Source organism: Siniperca chuatsi, linkage group LG12 (genome assembly GCF_020085105.1).
Source record: "Siniperca chuatsi isolate FFG_IHB_CAS linkage group LG12, ASM2008510v1, whole genome shotgun sequence".
Classification (NCBI taxonomy): Eukaryota; Metazoa; Chordata; class Actinopteri; order Centrarchiformes; family Sinipercidae; genus Siniperca; species Siniperca chuatsi.
In genome coordinates this window covers 2,793,780-2,808,476 of record NC_058053.1, presented here as the reverse complement: position 1 = coordinate 2,808,476, position 14,697 = coordinate 2,793,780, and the positions used below count along the sequence as shown (strand labels likewise).

The 14,697-nt window shown below is 41.8% G+C and overlaps 1 protein-coding gene across 2 annotated transcripts in view; it reads right to left on the bottom strand.

Moving 5' to 3' along the window:
- Nucleotides 1-14,697, bottom strand: part of gli2a (GLI family zinc finger 2a) — an 88,056-nt gene that overhangs the window by 37,828 nt on the left and 35,531 nt on the right. For both annotated transcript variants that reach the window (XM_044216611.1, XM_044216610.1), the window contains one exon: nt 736-841. In XM_044216611.1, the coding sequence (XP_044072546.1) occupies nt 736-841 (106 nt within the window). The remainder of the gene's footprint in view (nt 1-735; nt 842-14,697) is intronic.

Sequence of the window (14,697 nt, the reverse complement as noted above, 5' to 3'; positions counted from 1 at the left end):
TGAGCCACCTTTGCTTTTCAGACATTATCACCAAATTTTAAGTGGAACTGCCAACCGTTTGCATTTTTAGCCTTAATCACCAAGTGGTGCTGCAACAAACGAGTGGTCCGTCCCTGCTGCTGACAAGAGGATCGTATGACTCCTTTGTTGGTTGGTATTATTTAGTAAAAAGCAATCACAAACCAGTATGAATGATAACTACGACCATGCTGTGTTCAATTTACTGATTCAGAACTTATAAACTTAGCTGACTGCTATGATATGAATTTGCTTGTTGCAGTTTTAAGAATGCTTTTTGTTTTATTAACCTGTAAACATACAGTTCCCCCATTGTCCCCATAACCAGCCGTAAGGTTGGAAAATCATTGTATTCTGCATTGTCTTACAGTATCATATGTGGATTAGATTCTGTCTCAACTTGTCTCAACTCTTCAATGAAGCTCTATGGTTTTTAAACTAAGTGAAGTATTCAAACCAAGGACTCAATTAAATCAAATGAAAATATTCTAGACATCTTGTACATAAGTTTGTGCACATTTTCCCAAAAGTCAGCCTGACATATTTTGCATCTTTGGAAACTTTGGAATCTCCACTAGAATAAAAAAAGTAAAGTTCTATGGATTTGAAAAATGTTCCACAGCAGGATTTGGTAATGACCGGCCCACTGGTGGGCCACTGTTTGGGCCACAATGACTATTGTTTTCAGGATGACTAGTGATATCTAATGATACTTACCCATGCATGGCATGGAGTGGGTGTGGCTCATAATGGTACCGCCCCTCGTGGTGTCTCATGTCGATTGGGATGGGTGTGTGAAACGTGGGGAAGAGGTGGTGGGCACCTGTGAGTACAAAGAAGAGAGAAAAGGTCACAAACAAAAAAAAACAAAACACCACAATACAGTGAATGGTGACACATTTCTTAAAGCTAGAACCCGACAAACAATTATTAAGGCTGAAATACAGTTCCTGACTAGTGCCTGCGATGCAGCACGAGATGCAACTGTACCATTTTACAGTTCCTGTAATCCACCAGTAATTGAAACCTTCTACACTGGCTTTTGCCCCGAGAACTGTGTGTTCCTTAATGGCTCTCTCTATCCAATGAGACCAAAGCAAGGTTTACACAATGGATGTGTTTTGTGTATGTGTCAGACAAAGAATGCACAAATCCACCATTTCCTGCCATAAATGGTCTGATGGCTCGAGGGAAGTCTCAGTAGGACAACACAGCCGATCTTCATTAATTACTGCCATTACAACTGCTGAGTAGGAGAGATTGCTGTCTTGACTGAAGGAGGAGGAGAGCTCTAATCATAGACAAAAAGCCTACTAATTCTCTCCAGTTTGATTTGGTAAAGTTTTGCATGTTTGATGCAGGAAAATAAACCAAAAACAGCAACCCAGAATGACTATGCAAGAATCCTGAGAGCACATTCAGCTCTGTGTGTGTGTGTGTGTGTGTGTGTGTGTGTGTGTGTGTGACTGTGGAGGAACAGAGATAGAGAGCATAGAGTTATGCAGCTCCCTTGGGTTAATCCCTGGTTGCTATTAGGATTCTTTGGCTGTATGGTCCAGTAAACCAGGGATGACCTGGGAGCAGAGACCCCCAAGGTTAAAGGCCAAAGCTCAGTGAGAGCAGATCATTATCTCTGTCCCAGTGGTCCTCTCAGACAAAGGGGGAACTGGTGCGTCTTTTCACACCAATGTGATGCCGATATTCCATGAGCAAAGGACATGTTGCCAGAATTAATAGAAAGCATATCAAGTGCATTCAGCAAAATGTACATCTCTACAGCACTAATTCAATCAGCACAACTACAGTCAGGCCATACTCACTATTCTTCCTGTTTCTTTTTTTAACAGAGTTAAACACACGAGTTTCTTTCACTTATTAGTTTGAATCAATTCCTCTTAGCAGTTTTTTTTCTGCCAGGAAAGGGATTGATTATGCCCATACAACCACTTGATGGCTTTTAATGTGAAAGCATCTATGCAGGAAGTGTCGTGTTTCCATTAATGGTGTTTAGGGTAGGGTAGTGTACGGTGCTCTTTATTTATCCCCGAGGGGAAATTTCTGTTGTTTTTTTTATTAAAAGATTGGAAACAATTCTATGCTGGGCCGTGTACGGTCAATGTGCTTACGAGGACGTAATTGAGGACAAAAGTGATGTCATCGCGCACTTGCGTCGTGCGCGCAAGTCGTCGTGGCGCGTGGTCGTGCACCTCCCAGCTTTTGAGACACTGCAGGGCTTTTCACTTCAAGATGAACAAGTTATTTTGTTTGTTTGTTTTTTTCTCACTTTGTTGAATACAAAGGTTCAACAATCTGAAGAACATCAGTTCATTACAATACAAGTGAGAACATGACTGATAAAAGCAAATAACTTAAATTAAGAAGTAAAGTAATGAATGGCCAATTTGTTTTTAAATGCTTCAAAAACAGATTTTAAAAATCGAAAAACTTTTGAGTAAATAATATTTTGCCAGCAGAATCAAATTGTTTACAGGATATTCAACCTTTGTTTCATGAGAATACACATATTGTTCCAAATACTTGACTTCTTTCTTTACATGGATTATATAACGGCGATGTCCATGAATAGATATAAGTTTATAATTAATTACAATTCTTCCTCGCACTGAGGAGCTGCATAGCAGAGCGTGCGGCCATGGTCGGTCTATGGCGTTCTTCTCAACACTCGATGACTTCTTGCTTCTTCACAGAATGTTTTGTTTGTTCGCCCCCTGGTGTTTTGGAGAATACTGCGATGGATAGCGCGTTGAGCATAAACGCCTCTGTGCACGCTCGAAGCACACGCGCCATCTGCGGAGGCCGCGGTGTCTCCCGCAAGCCTAAACAAAGCTTAAAAGCCTCCTGAGGACGTAATTCAGGACTGATCGCGCCTATTCATTTTCAAAGAGTTGGGAAACACCAACACTTGATCAACCAATGGTGTATCTTCATCACTCACTCACTTAGTAAGTCAGGGACAGACTTTCGCGTTTATCGGGCTGCGGTCCAGCCCAAAAAACACGGAAAAGTGGAAGCGACTGGAAATAATTAGAGAATAAAAACTAGAATTCTGTTAAAGAAAAGATGTTCAGAGCAACAGAGTGGTGAGTATAACTATTTGGTGAGTAGAGTGTACATTATACAGACTTTATCAAGACAGCAGGTAAATATGGAAGAAGTTTTGAGTTTATATTGCTGGACAATAGGGGAAATTAGATATTAAGACCTCTCTAATCTTGTTACAAATAAATGCCTGGTTCTCTGCCATTAAGGTACGTATTTCTTCATCTGTTTACTGTTTTACTGCATGAAAATTTATTTTTGGAAAAGGAAGTGTTCTATAGTTCATGTTTCAATACATAGAATTTGCATTTAAAGTCCAGTGTTTGTCATTGTTATCACAGCAATTCTAATATCCTATGGATTTTCTTTTCAAAGTTTACATTTTTTAAACACCTTCCTGTTTGAGATGTGCCTTAGGGGTCCTAACGCTCTAGCCAGCGCTGTGAAAACAAGGTGTAACAGGACTCTGTGCCTGCAGGCTATGACAGAACACTGGATGTTGTTTTTAGGTGATGCCAATTACAAAGACAGACATTACTGCTACTTAACCCTGATTGAGACTTTTGTTATTGTGATTGAAGTAATCATCATGACGTTGTCCCATCTTGTTCTTAGTTAATTCTGACGGGATTACACATGACTGGGAGATGAGAGTTTCCCTGAAGGCAGCTCTGAACTGTGAAACATTTGACAACAAGCATTACCCAACAATTGTTTTCCCTTTAAAAACTCAGTGCATGGGCCTTCCATTACTGACGCACTGCCAAAATGACATGTTCAGTTCCTGTTTTTGTAAAGCAAAACATGAAGGTTGTGCCAAAAATAGTCCTTTCCTGAAAAGACTCTGCTATTGCCTGCATTTCTTCACATTAAAGAAAATAAGATAGTGTCTGTCTAGAAAAGTAAAAGAAGAACACACTAGCCGTAAAAACTTGATTTTTCAGTTCAGCTTACAGCATGATTAGTATTGCCAGAAGACATGTCTTCAAAACATGCTAGGATCATTTCTGCAGGAATTTCTACTTCACAAACTATAGACATGGCACATTTTCACATCAGTAAAATTAATGAGGCAAAATAAGTCTCAAAGTCAAAATGTTCCACTGCACACAGAGAAAATTGTCTGCAAAACCAAAGTGAGTTGTAAAAATCCATCTGGTGCCCCGCGCCCCTTGTCTCCTCTCGTCTTTGAGCTCAGAAGGCCAAGGGCTCTGTGTTTCTATCAAGATCTATGCCGCTGGATCTCAGCCAGAGACCCTCCCTTGCTTTTGTGCGCGAGACAGGCGGCCAATTCCGAGTCAACTTGTGTGTTACAAAGCCAAAAGAGGCACCCAGTAAATGAGTGAGAGGGAGTGAGAGCTGGGAAAAGGAGTTTGAGCTTTGTTTCACAAGTGGAGCCAGAAGTTCAGGCTTTGTGTGAGAGGTGCCCCCTGCTTGTGCTGCCTGGCACATCTCTGGTGGAGCGGGTGGGGAGGGCACGGGACAAGGAGACTAGAATATGACAAAAACAGCAAGGATGTGCTGGAAGTTAGGCCAGCACAGTGGCATCTTTTAGACATGTTGAAGAGTTGATCAGTTAAACTGTAAAACTTTTTTAACTTTTTGTTAATGTTTTCTGCTAAGTGCTCATTGCTTTGCATTGCACTTGTGTTGGGATGTATTTTTCTTAGATTTTCTTTTGATTATCAATGAAACAGCAGTTTATCTATACAAAAAAGTCATAGATTATGAATCTAATAATTTGTGCTTATGTTTCCAGATTTATAGGTCCAGCGTGTAACATCTAGGAGGAGCTATTGGCAGAAATGGAATATAATATTCTTAAGTATGTTTTCATTAGTGTATAATCACCTGAAAATAAGGATTGTTGTGTTTTCATTACCTTAGAAAAAGCTGTTTATATCTACAGAGGGAGCGGGTCCCCTTCCACGGAGGTCGCCATGTTGCACCGCCATGTTTCTACAGTAGCCCAGAACGCACAAACCAAACACTGGCTAGTTAGGGCCTCTCACGTTTTTCGCGAGTTTCGCAGCCACCGTAGTTTCTCCTACACACTTGGAAGGGGAGGGTGAGGCGAGCGGTATTCAAATTGTTGCAAACTGCAATTTCACCACTAGATGGCACTAAATCCTTCACACTGCTCCTTTAATGTTCAGTCCATGTTCACACATGCACAAACTTGCCCCCACCAAATGCTGGATGTGGGGCCAATAAGGGCTGAACAGGTCCTTCCATCACCCAGACAGCTGCATTGTTTCCAGGGACAACTACCAACAGGTACATTCACACGCCTCAGTTTCTTGATTTACCGCCCGTCTGTCCCCTTTGGGTGTGTTGACATGCAGGGTTCCTCCACCCTAGGCTTCATACTGAACATCCAAAACAGTGCAGAGGATTTAGGCCGACATTAGTACAACTTATCTAAACTTTTACGACAACACAAAGGGAAACTGGGATGAAGGATACAATGGTCACCTTGGTAACTTTCCGGAGTTGTAAAATTCTTACTCAAAATCATGGATCTACCGCTCAAACTGGACTGTCTGAAATCTGTTTCATTGTCTCACCAGTACCTGAAACAACACGCCCTCACTGATGGCGCCTTTTGCGTAGTTTCAACGGCTTAGGAAATGCTTGATATCACAACCATGATGCCTCACTTTCAGGTCTGTCATAGTTTACTGTTTTGGTTTGTGTATACAATATGTCACCTACAATACAGACAGCATACTAAAGTTGGGATGACTAGTAACAAAATGTGTTACCTAGAAAAGGTCATTAACTCAGATAGGTAATCATGTAAACTATTACTAAAGGTCCATTGGTTCTTTGTCGTTGTCAGCAAGGCTATGTTTTACCACAAGGTGCTAATTTTGTAAATCATGGCAAGGGCCCAAAATGCAGTTAAGTGCACTGTGCACAGTTCACTGGGGGGCTTTTGTGTTGATGTAAACTTATATCATAAATCAATCCAACCCACGGGAACCTTTAACTGGTGGTCGTTTTCAGGCACCATATCTGCTCTGATCTCTCATAACGTGTTTGTTTTAAGACTGAACATATCTTTGCCCCCCTAGCCCCCATAATGAGGCTCCAGAAGTGCCAAACATCCTGCCAAGCAGCAGGGTTAGAGCCCCACATCCTCTCCTCCTTTTTAGTTTGCATCTTAAAGCTTTGGTTTGATCTCTCACTAAAGACAATGCCAGGTGTTCGATGTTAACAAAGGCCCCTTCGAGTCTCATGACTCAGAGAAAGAAGAAGGAAATGCACTCTCTCATTATGTCCAAATGAAGCCCCAGATCAGGACCATGCTGAAGTGGAGAGTGGAGTGGGCTCATGTCTTTGAGGAAGTACTCAACGATAATAATAATAATGCCCTGAGAGGCCAGACCAGGCCAGGAATAATTTCAGGAAAAAAAATCCTTTGTCGTGCTTTTGAGAGAAAGGGGCAGGGAGAGAGAGAGAGAGAGAGAGAGAAAGAGAGAGAGAGAGAGAGAGAGAGAGAGAGAGAAGTGAAGAGCAGAGGAGCAGGAGAGGTGGGGGTGCTCAATTCAGACAGGAAATTCCAGCAGAAAAAGTTGGCCTGGGTCCTAACTACACAGTGCTGTGCCAACGGCTATACACAAATGCTCATGTGCATGCATACACACTCACACACTCACAATTACACACACAGACACTGATTTGTTCTGCAGCTCACTCTCAGTAAGCAACCATCATGAGTGAGTGAGACAAACACAAACATGTTACTTTGAGGCTCAACAGACATGTCTTTTTTTAAAACACACACACACACACACACACACACACACACACAAAACACACTACAGCAAGTGTTATGCCCAAAGTTAATAAAAAGTGTGTGTTTAGCCTAATCCGAGAATCATGCACTACACACACAACATGAAACCTGCAGGTTTAGTTTGCAAGACGTCGTTTCCTCTAGGGCAGTACATGGGCGAGTGATGGCGACAGAGGGATTAGAGGCTTACAGGAGAGCACGGAACCACTGCCATCTATGAAAGGAAGTCTTAACAGAATGGCTCTTTACTTTTAACAGCCCTCAGGGAGGGTAAAATGATACCTTTTTTATTGATAGGGGGATTTTGGGCAGAAGGTAAGTGGATTAGGCCAATGATCTCTGTAATGACACAAGATGGTTTGAGCGGAAATTCATTCATCAGTCCCTGTGAACTTGTACAAAGCATGTATATGTATGATGTACACATCAAACATTCACTCCCTGGGAAGACTAACACAGTTGTTTTCCAGAGGTTTTGAGTCAGCATTGTAAATAGGGCATGGTGCTTGAAGCTTGTAACTTTTTTATAGCACATTATGAAATCAGATGTTTATACTTCAAATATAACAATGTCCATTAGTCAGTAGTTGTGGCTGGGGCTGGGTTTTGAACCTCAGCACTTTTATAGTACAGACTGAAATTTGTCCAAAGTACATACTACTTAAAACTGTCAAATACCAAAAGGTTGAGAAGGTTTGCTTTTATTCTTTTATCTAATGAGAAATAGGTTTCCAATAAGAGCATGTTTGTATTCCTCAAAGTGAGGTACCAAAACTCAGGTACTGTATCTGCACTAGTATTAAAGCAGCACTAATCACTTTTTTGGCCACTTGGCGGCAGCTCTACAACAAGCTGAACAGCAAACACACATTTGACATATTGTTGCCTTATCAAACAGTTGCCTATATATATTTCCAACAGACACGGATCAACATACCATTAAGTTGTGTTGTGTCACCTTGCGGGGGGGCTGTTGTGTAGCTGCCCGAGCCTCTGTTGCCCCCGTTCTGTCCCGGTGTGTTTACAGTTCCCACTCAGACCCAGCTGGAAGTTCTACTCTGCGATCAGTCTCTGTCAAATCTGCATGCCTGCCTCAGTCAATCACTCCTTAGTCTCAGCGTCAACCCTGCGAACCCACCACCAGTGTGATCCATCACCTGGGCTGCAAGGTGCTGCACCGCCTCTCCTAATTGTTCTAAAGACTGAGTGCTACCAAGACCTTATCTCACCTGGGTTGCCATTAGCTGGTGGTACTAACGTCCATTCAGTGTAAAATAGGTACCAAGGGAAGTAGCAAGGCACGCAGATGCTTGCACCTCCAAAATGTCAATGCCTTTCCTTATACGGCATTGATCTTATTCCAAAAGCGCACCAGCAAAATGTTACGATGTCAGCCCACTGAGACCCACAGTCAACTAAAATCACAAAAATCAGAGTTACAAGATTTTCAACTTGGAAATGGTAGTATAATCACTGGTGTCCAGCAGCAGCACATGGGGATCATTGCCTAACGACCACCATGCATCACCCGGAGTGTTAGGCGTTTAGTGGGGCTGGGTGTATCCTTCATGTGTGAGTGTGTGGTGTTAGTGTACAGGTAGCTTGGCTTAGCAAGCCTCTCCTTGTGGCAGGCAGCGGGGCTCTCTGTGAACACTGATGAGGTGTCAGGATGATCAGCTTTCTGTGTAGACTTCTGATTTATCACCTGGCCCCTTTAGAGCACAGGTGCAGGCCTGATCGAGTAATTAATGCACTGGGTTTGTTATTGTTGCTGCGATGGTAAGAATAAACTGGTGGCCAATTCTGGGGGATGCAAGGAAAAACAAGATAAAACCTTGGTCCCAGTTGGGGAGTCTCCATCGTGCTGTAAATGCACACAAGAGTGGAGTGATACTTTGAATATTGAGTTGTCACTATTATATGTTGCTATTCCCACTCATCAAAACAACACAAACATTTTAGTTTATGTGTGACTTCATCAATCTGTTCCACACTCTCAGGTCTGAACAGAATTTGCTTGCCAGTTTCTGGCAAGTGTAAACGCACCAATCAAGCCAAGTCACTTCAAACGGCGGGAACTCAGAGCTTTCCTCTGTCTCCCCTGAGCCCTTTAACCTCTCAGACACAGCTGATGAACAAGCTGCCAGTTCACACAAAGAGCGTCCTCGGCGCCCTATGACGGCATCCTCAGCGCAAGCTCAGCACTCCCCCTCCCCGACTTGTAAACAGGGCTTTATTCTTTAAAGGAAAGAAGGGAAAGGCAGAGGAAATACCCAAAACAGCACACAATGTGTGGGAGAAGGAGGCAGTGCACATCAATCTAAAGCTGTCTTAGCTGGGGGTCATCATGAGGTGAGGCGCCCCCCGGGGAGACTGCTCTCCAGGCCCGAGCAGGAGGTTTGGGAGTATCTCCTGGACGGACCTGACCTGGTCTCCATCAAACTGCCACGCTGACTCCGTTAGATGTGTCTGTGGTCTAACAGAATGATACACAACAGCTTCCCTTTTGAACGGTGAAGACACCAATGTTATTTAAGACACAGGCCGACTTAGGCTTAAAAAGGCCAGAGGTAAATTCTTCTTGAGGGACCTTTAAAATAATTCATGTCCCTAAAAATGTTTATACCCATTAGCATGGAGCTTTTATTAAATAAACGACTGATATCCATTAGTTTCATAGTGACATTAATAGCAACAAAGTTTACAGCAGCTCTAAAAACATGTGGCCCATTTCAGACTTAAGTGTAGGACTCAGTGAACATCCCTCTACTTTCCCTTCATGTGTGTTTGCATTACAAAGCTGACCAATTCTTAGTATTTTAAAAGGCTGCTGACAGGTGAGAATAAACTGTCAAAAACATTTGGTCCACCATATCGTTGCATTAAGACTATAAGCGAGGGTATTTTATTCCGTGTTTCACTGTGTGTGTACCCTGTACCATCTAAGATAAGGCTTACTTACATCTGTTTATATTCGGCAACGGTTGAATCAAAGGTCGACTCTCACTAAATAACTGTAAACATCCTCTGAGTGTTATTGAAACTCAGTTAAGGGTTGATACTTTTAAAGCTGGAAATAGATTTTGAAGAAATCAAGACCAACTCAGCTGACTGTTGGTGGCGCGCATAACACAGGGCAGAGCATCTTAAGTGCAGGACCCTGCGCTTTCAGGTCATCTATCCTGATAAGATAAAACGTTAAGACTGGGCTGTGTATATACACACAAAGACACGCACACACAGCAGCGGGGTCTTGTAAACCTCCTTCTTGTCTGGCCTCTTTCTTCTGGGCAGGATTCAGCGTGGAAACCATCTCACTCTGGGAATTTGTTTTAAAGCACTAACAAGAAACAGCTGTGAAGCAGGTCAGAGGGCCACTGACCAACTGGTCCCCCCCCCAGTCTGATAATGCTGCCCTGCTCTCTCTTTTTGTGAAGTGACCCTCATTTTAGGGTCCATGTTTTACAAGGAAAAGATGCAGTTGATAGCGGTTGTTATATGTGATATGTAATATATCTGAAACCACTAAGTTAGAATGACCATCCCAAAGCCTAAAGCCCCTCTAACTTGGCTGGCTCTCTCTTCCACTGTAAATTGCTCTGGATAGGATTATCTGCTAAACAGAAACACAATATCTTGTTTCAAAAAGTGACTTGAATTAAGTGTTTCTTGACACTATAGAGTGATCTGTCTTTATATACATTGACAGTTCCGACCGAAATACACCAAAAACCTGCAAATGTCAGACTTTACCGTGCCCACTGCTGCTAACGGTCAATTAGCAAACTTTGTAGCTTGTTATCTTAACTTGATTGCTAAAATAACAAATTAAATATCAAATAATCTCTAATCTTGAATCAATATAAAATCCCTTTGAACTCCAGTGCATTGTATCATTACAAATGTATCTGTATTGTTTTTGTATAAGATGCTGGACCATGTATCTAGATACATATCGAATTGAGGGAAATAGATACACACCCCAACTTTTTCAGATGAATTTTTGGAATTAATGTAAACTAAATCTGTGGTTAAAGCATACAAAGTGTAGACCAACAGCATTAGCTAACCCTACTGTATATTCCTGCTGTCATGAGCTGTAAACTATGGCATGCATCTGATGTTCAAGTGTGCACTGACGTGATAGTGAGCAGCTGTAACGAAAGAGTTTCCCCTTGGGGATCAATAAAGTATTTCTGATTCTGATTGTTGTTTCAGCTAGATGGACTCAAAACTGATATCAGAGCTCTGTGCTTGCGGTGATTGGCTGCAAGCAAAACCGTACAAATAGTCATTTTTTCTAGATGTTGGTACAAAAAGGATCAAATGCAGGTATCGTTTGACTGGAGACGTTTCGATACTACTTGGTACTGGGTTATTTCAGTCGATACCTTAAAAAGGTATAGAGTACTGATACCCAGCCCTAGCAACTCCTAACCTATCACAGTGACAGCCACGAGCCCCACACCTACCCACACACACACGGATAGAGGATTGATATATGATCTAATTTCATTTTATAACACTGCAACAGTGCAGTCTTGCGTAGCTAGTATCAAACCCTACATGGCCACACAGTTATGGGGAAACGTCTCCCATTCAGTACCAACTTCTCCCTCTAGCTCTTTGACATGAGGCTCTTTGTCAAAGCATCCTGCTTGTTTTATACAGAATCGGTGAAAGGAAGTAGTCCGATGGCTCAGCATGGAAAGCCTAGTGGTCTGAAAATGGGCATTTTTCACTTGTACTTGTCTGATCGATCTGTTTGTTGGACAGTGGAGCAGTTTAGGAGCTGAGGAACCCGTGTTATAGAAGGTCGGAATGACTGGAGCGTAGGTTTTGTGCCTTTGTTGGACAGCACAGGAAGTGCTACTGGTTATTGGTAAATTTAAACAGAATCAGGTTTCCTACCTGTCCCTTGTGGTTCAGATGGAAAAACAATAAACAAGACTGCCTGGCTTCAGGCTACAGTGAAGGAAGAAGCGAAGAGAGACGGATTATACAGTGATAAGCAAAGAGGAAAGAAAATCGGAAGAAGAACAGGGCATGGAGTCAACAATGGCATGAATTATTAGGGCCACGACCTCTGGGATCTGCCAGGTCACAAAACATGTGATTTTAATGTTTCTTTGCAGTGGGGTGCCAGGATTACTAAAGGGCCATTGGGCAGAGAAGCTCCTTTTTGCACAAAAAAACATCATCTTTACTTTCTCTTGTGAAAGAGAAAGTAAAGAGGTTTTTTTCCAGATGCAAAGACTTATTATTCTGAAATATAAAACACACAAAATCCTTTTATCAGTGCTGAATGACATTAATCAGTGGTTCACTCACTGAGAGGGAGATGTATCTCTCCTCCCTGCAGCTACCATTGGCAGTAAGGGTGGCGCTGTGAAAGCAGCCTGGAGGGCAGTTGATATGTTTACTTAGCTTTAATGCAAGTATGGAAGTCAAATAAACAAGGGGCCCTATGAGTAACACATGTCGCTTTCATCAGTCCCTCTCTAGCAATAGGGTCGAACCGTTTATAAGAAGGAGAAGGATTTGTGACATTGAAAGAGAAAAGGAGCTTGCTCTGTGTTAGTCTACATGTCTGTCTTCATTAGATTGTATGCAGGCAAATGAAAAGGCCATCAAGCTGAGTGGTGGAAAGCTTAAGAGAGAGGAAATGGCAAACACAGATAACAGTTAGCCTACAAGGTAAATGACACCTGAGTTTGTGCACAAATCAAAGAAAGTTTGTTTTTCTGCAGCGCTGTACTTGAAATCCTGAGCATCTTCGATTGTGTGTGCTCAGGTGTGTACACATGTGCACATGACTGTAATGTGAATGTGGTTCCTGACAGTTGACAGCAGGGCAGCTGAAGCCCCTGAAGGCTCCAGAGACAAGAGCAAGTGGCCAGGACATTACTCAGCAACAACAAACAACAGCCCTCAAGATAAGGAATCATTTGTCACTGGAGCTGCTCTGACAAACAGTTTGCATTGTGTGATAAAATTAGCCAACACGCTGCTTCCCCTGTGTGAAGCTGAGAGAGTTGAGTCACCTCTGGGTAAGCCTGTGGGGGAATCTCCTTTATCTGACAAACACTAGTATAGATATGGTCAGGAAGGGCGCTAAATCATAAAGAAGTTGCTCTGCAGTTTTGTAATGTAACTTTTATTCATAAGGGTTTTGCTTCGAGCTGGATAACAATGATCCTGTTTCAATATTAATTATATTATGATGGAATATGGGAATAATGAATGGCAAAATGTAACAAACAAAAAAATAAAACAGAAAATACAAAACAAATGTGTTTAATTTAATTAGGTTTCTATCATGCATCTCCAAGCAATATGAATTTAGTCAGTTTGATGTGATTCTCTAAGCTATTAAAACATAATTTTAGGATTATTGTAATATCAGTTTTGTCCCTTGCCCAGTTTGGCGTGCATACACCCTGTTTTGTAAACTTCCCTCAGTTCTCTGTTTAACATTTACACAATTACACACATTCACACTGGGAATCTGCACAGTTTAACCACAGACCTCTGCTGATGACCACTGAGCAGCTGAAATTATGGCAGCTCTTTCAGCTTAAATTTCCCATTCTTATGCACCTTCATTACCATGTGAGGGAATTAAAAACAAACATGATAATTGGTATTTCTACAAAAACAACATTTGAAAAAAATGCACCGTGATCAGGTATATCTGATGTTGAGAGCAGGCAGCAGCATGTAAAGCCAAGCTGTAACTGCTAATAGGATTGCGACTGAGGGCCGGGCTTGCCATGTTTGGAATAAAGCCCGGGAGTCAATTGAGACTCCTTCGCTAAATTTTGTTCACCCAGTCCTCGGAGCAATCTCAACAGCATAGTAAACACTGTCAGAGGATGGAGGGAGTGTGTGCTCTCTCTTCCCTTAAAATACACTGGTGGCAAGGGGTAATATTGGTTTAAGACAGGCTGGTCGGTAAGGCCTGGAAAAACACCTTACATGGGTCAAGTTTATGCCCATAAACACTTTTGCACCCTTGTGAATACATACACATGCATTACACCATTATGATACTGATGTGCGTCATGACATATACAGAACTCTTTGAGAAACTTCTTTACTTTAGCACTTCTATTTTCTGCTCCTCCAATACAATTGTTGCTCCACTACATTCAGGTTATATTACATATACTACAGGTTATGATTTTACATACATACGATCAGCTTTTACAATATTATGCATTTTCATAGATAAAACTACCCAACAGGATATAAAGTAGTCCAGCTCGACCATCTACAACATTATAATGCTGTTTACATGTTAATGACTCAGTAATCCAATAATATAATATATATGATGACCTAAAACTGACATGGAACATTCTACTACATAATAGCTGCGTACTTTTGATGGTATTTTGCTGAAGTAATATTAAAAATGCTGGACTTTTACTTGTAATGTCTTGCATTAGTTCAGGCAGAGCACTTCCATCAGCTGATTGGCATCAGCTGCTTCATTCATGCTTCACTATCAGTGGCTTATTCATCAGCTGCTTGGCTACCAGCTGTCTAGTAATGTCCAATCATATTCATACAGGTGCACCTTTAGCCATTAGTGATTTATAACCTTGTAATACTTCTCACTATCACTAAGCTGATACACTAATGCCAATGCCATTGCCTGCTGCAACACAAAAGGAAGAAGTCTCTGACTGAATGGTGTTACATTCTCAAGACTGCAATTCAACTATTAAATTCAGCAGATTTCTGTTCCACAATAGAGCCAAATTAGCTTCGTTATACAAGCCCTAATTTATGATAATTAGTAGATTGGGGCA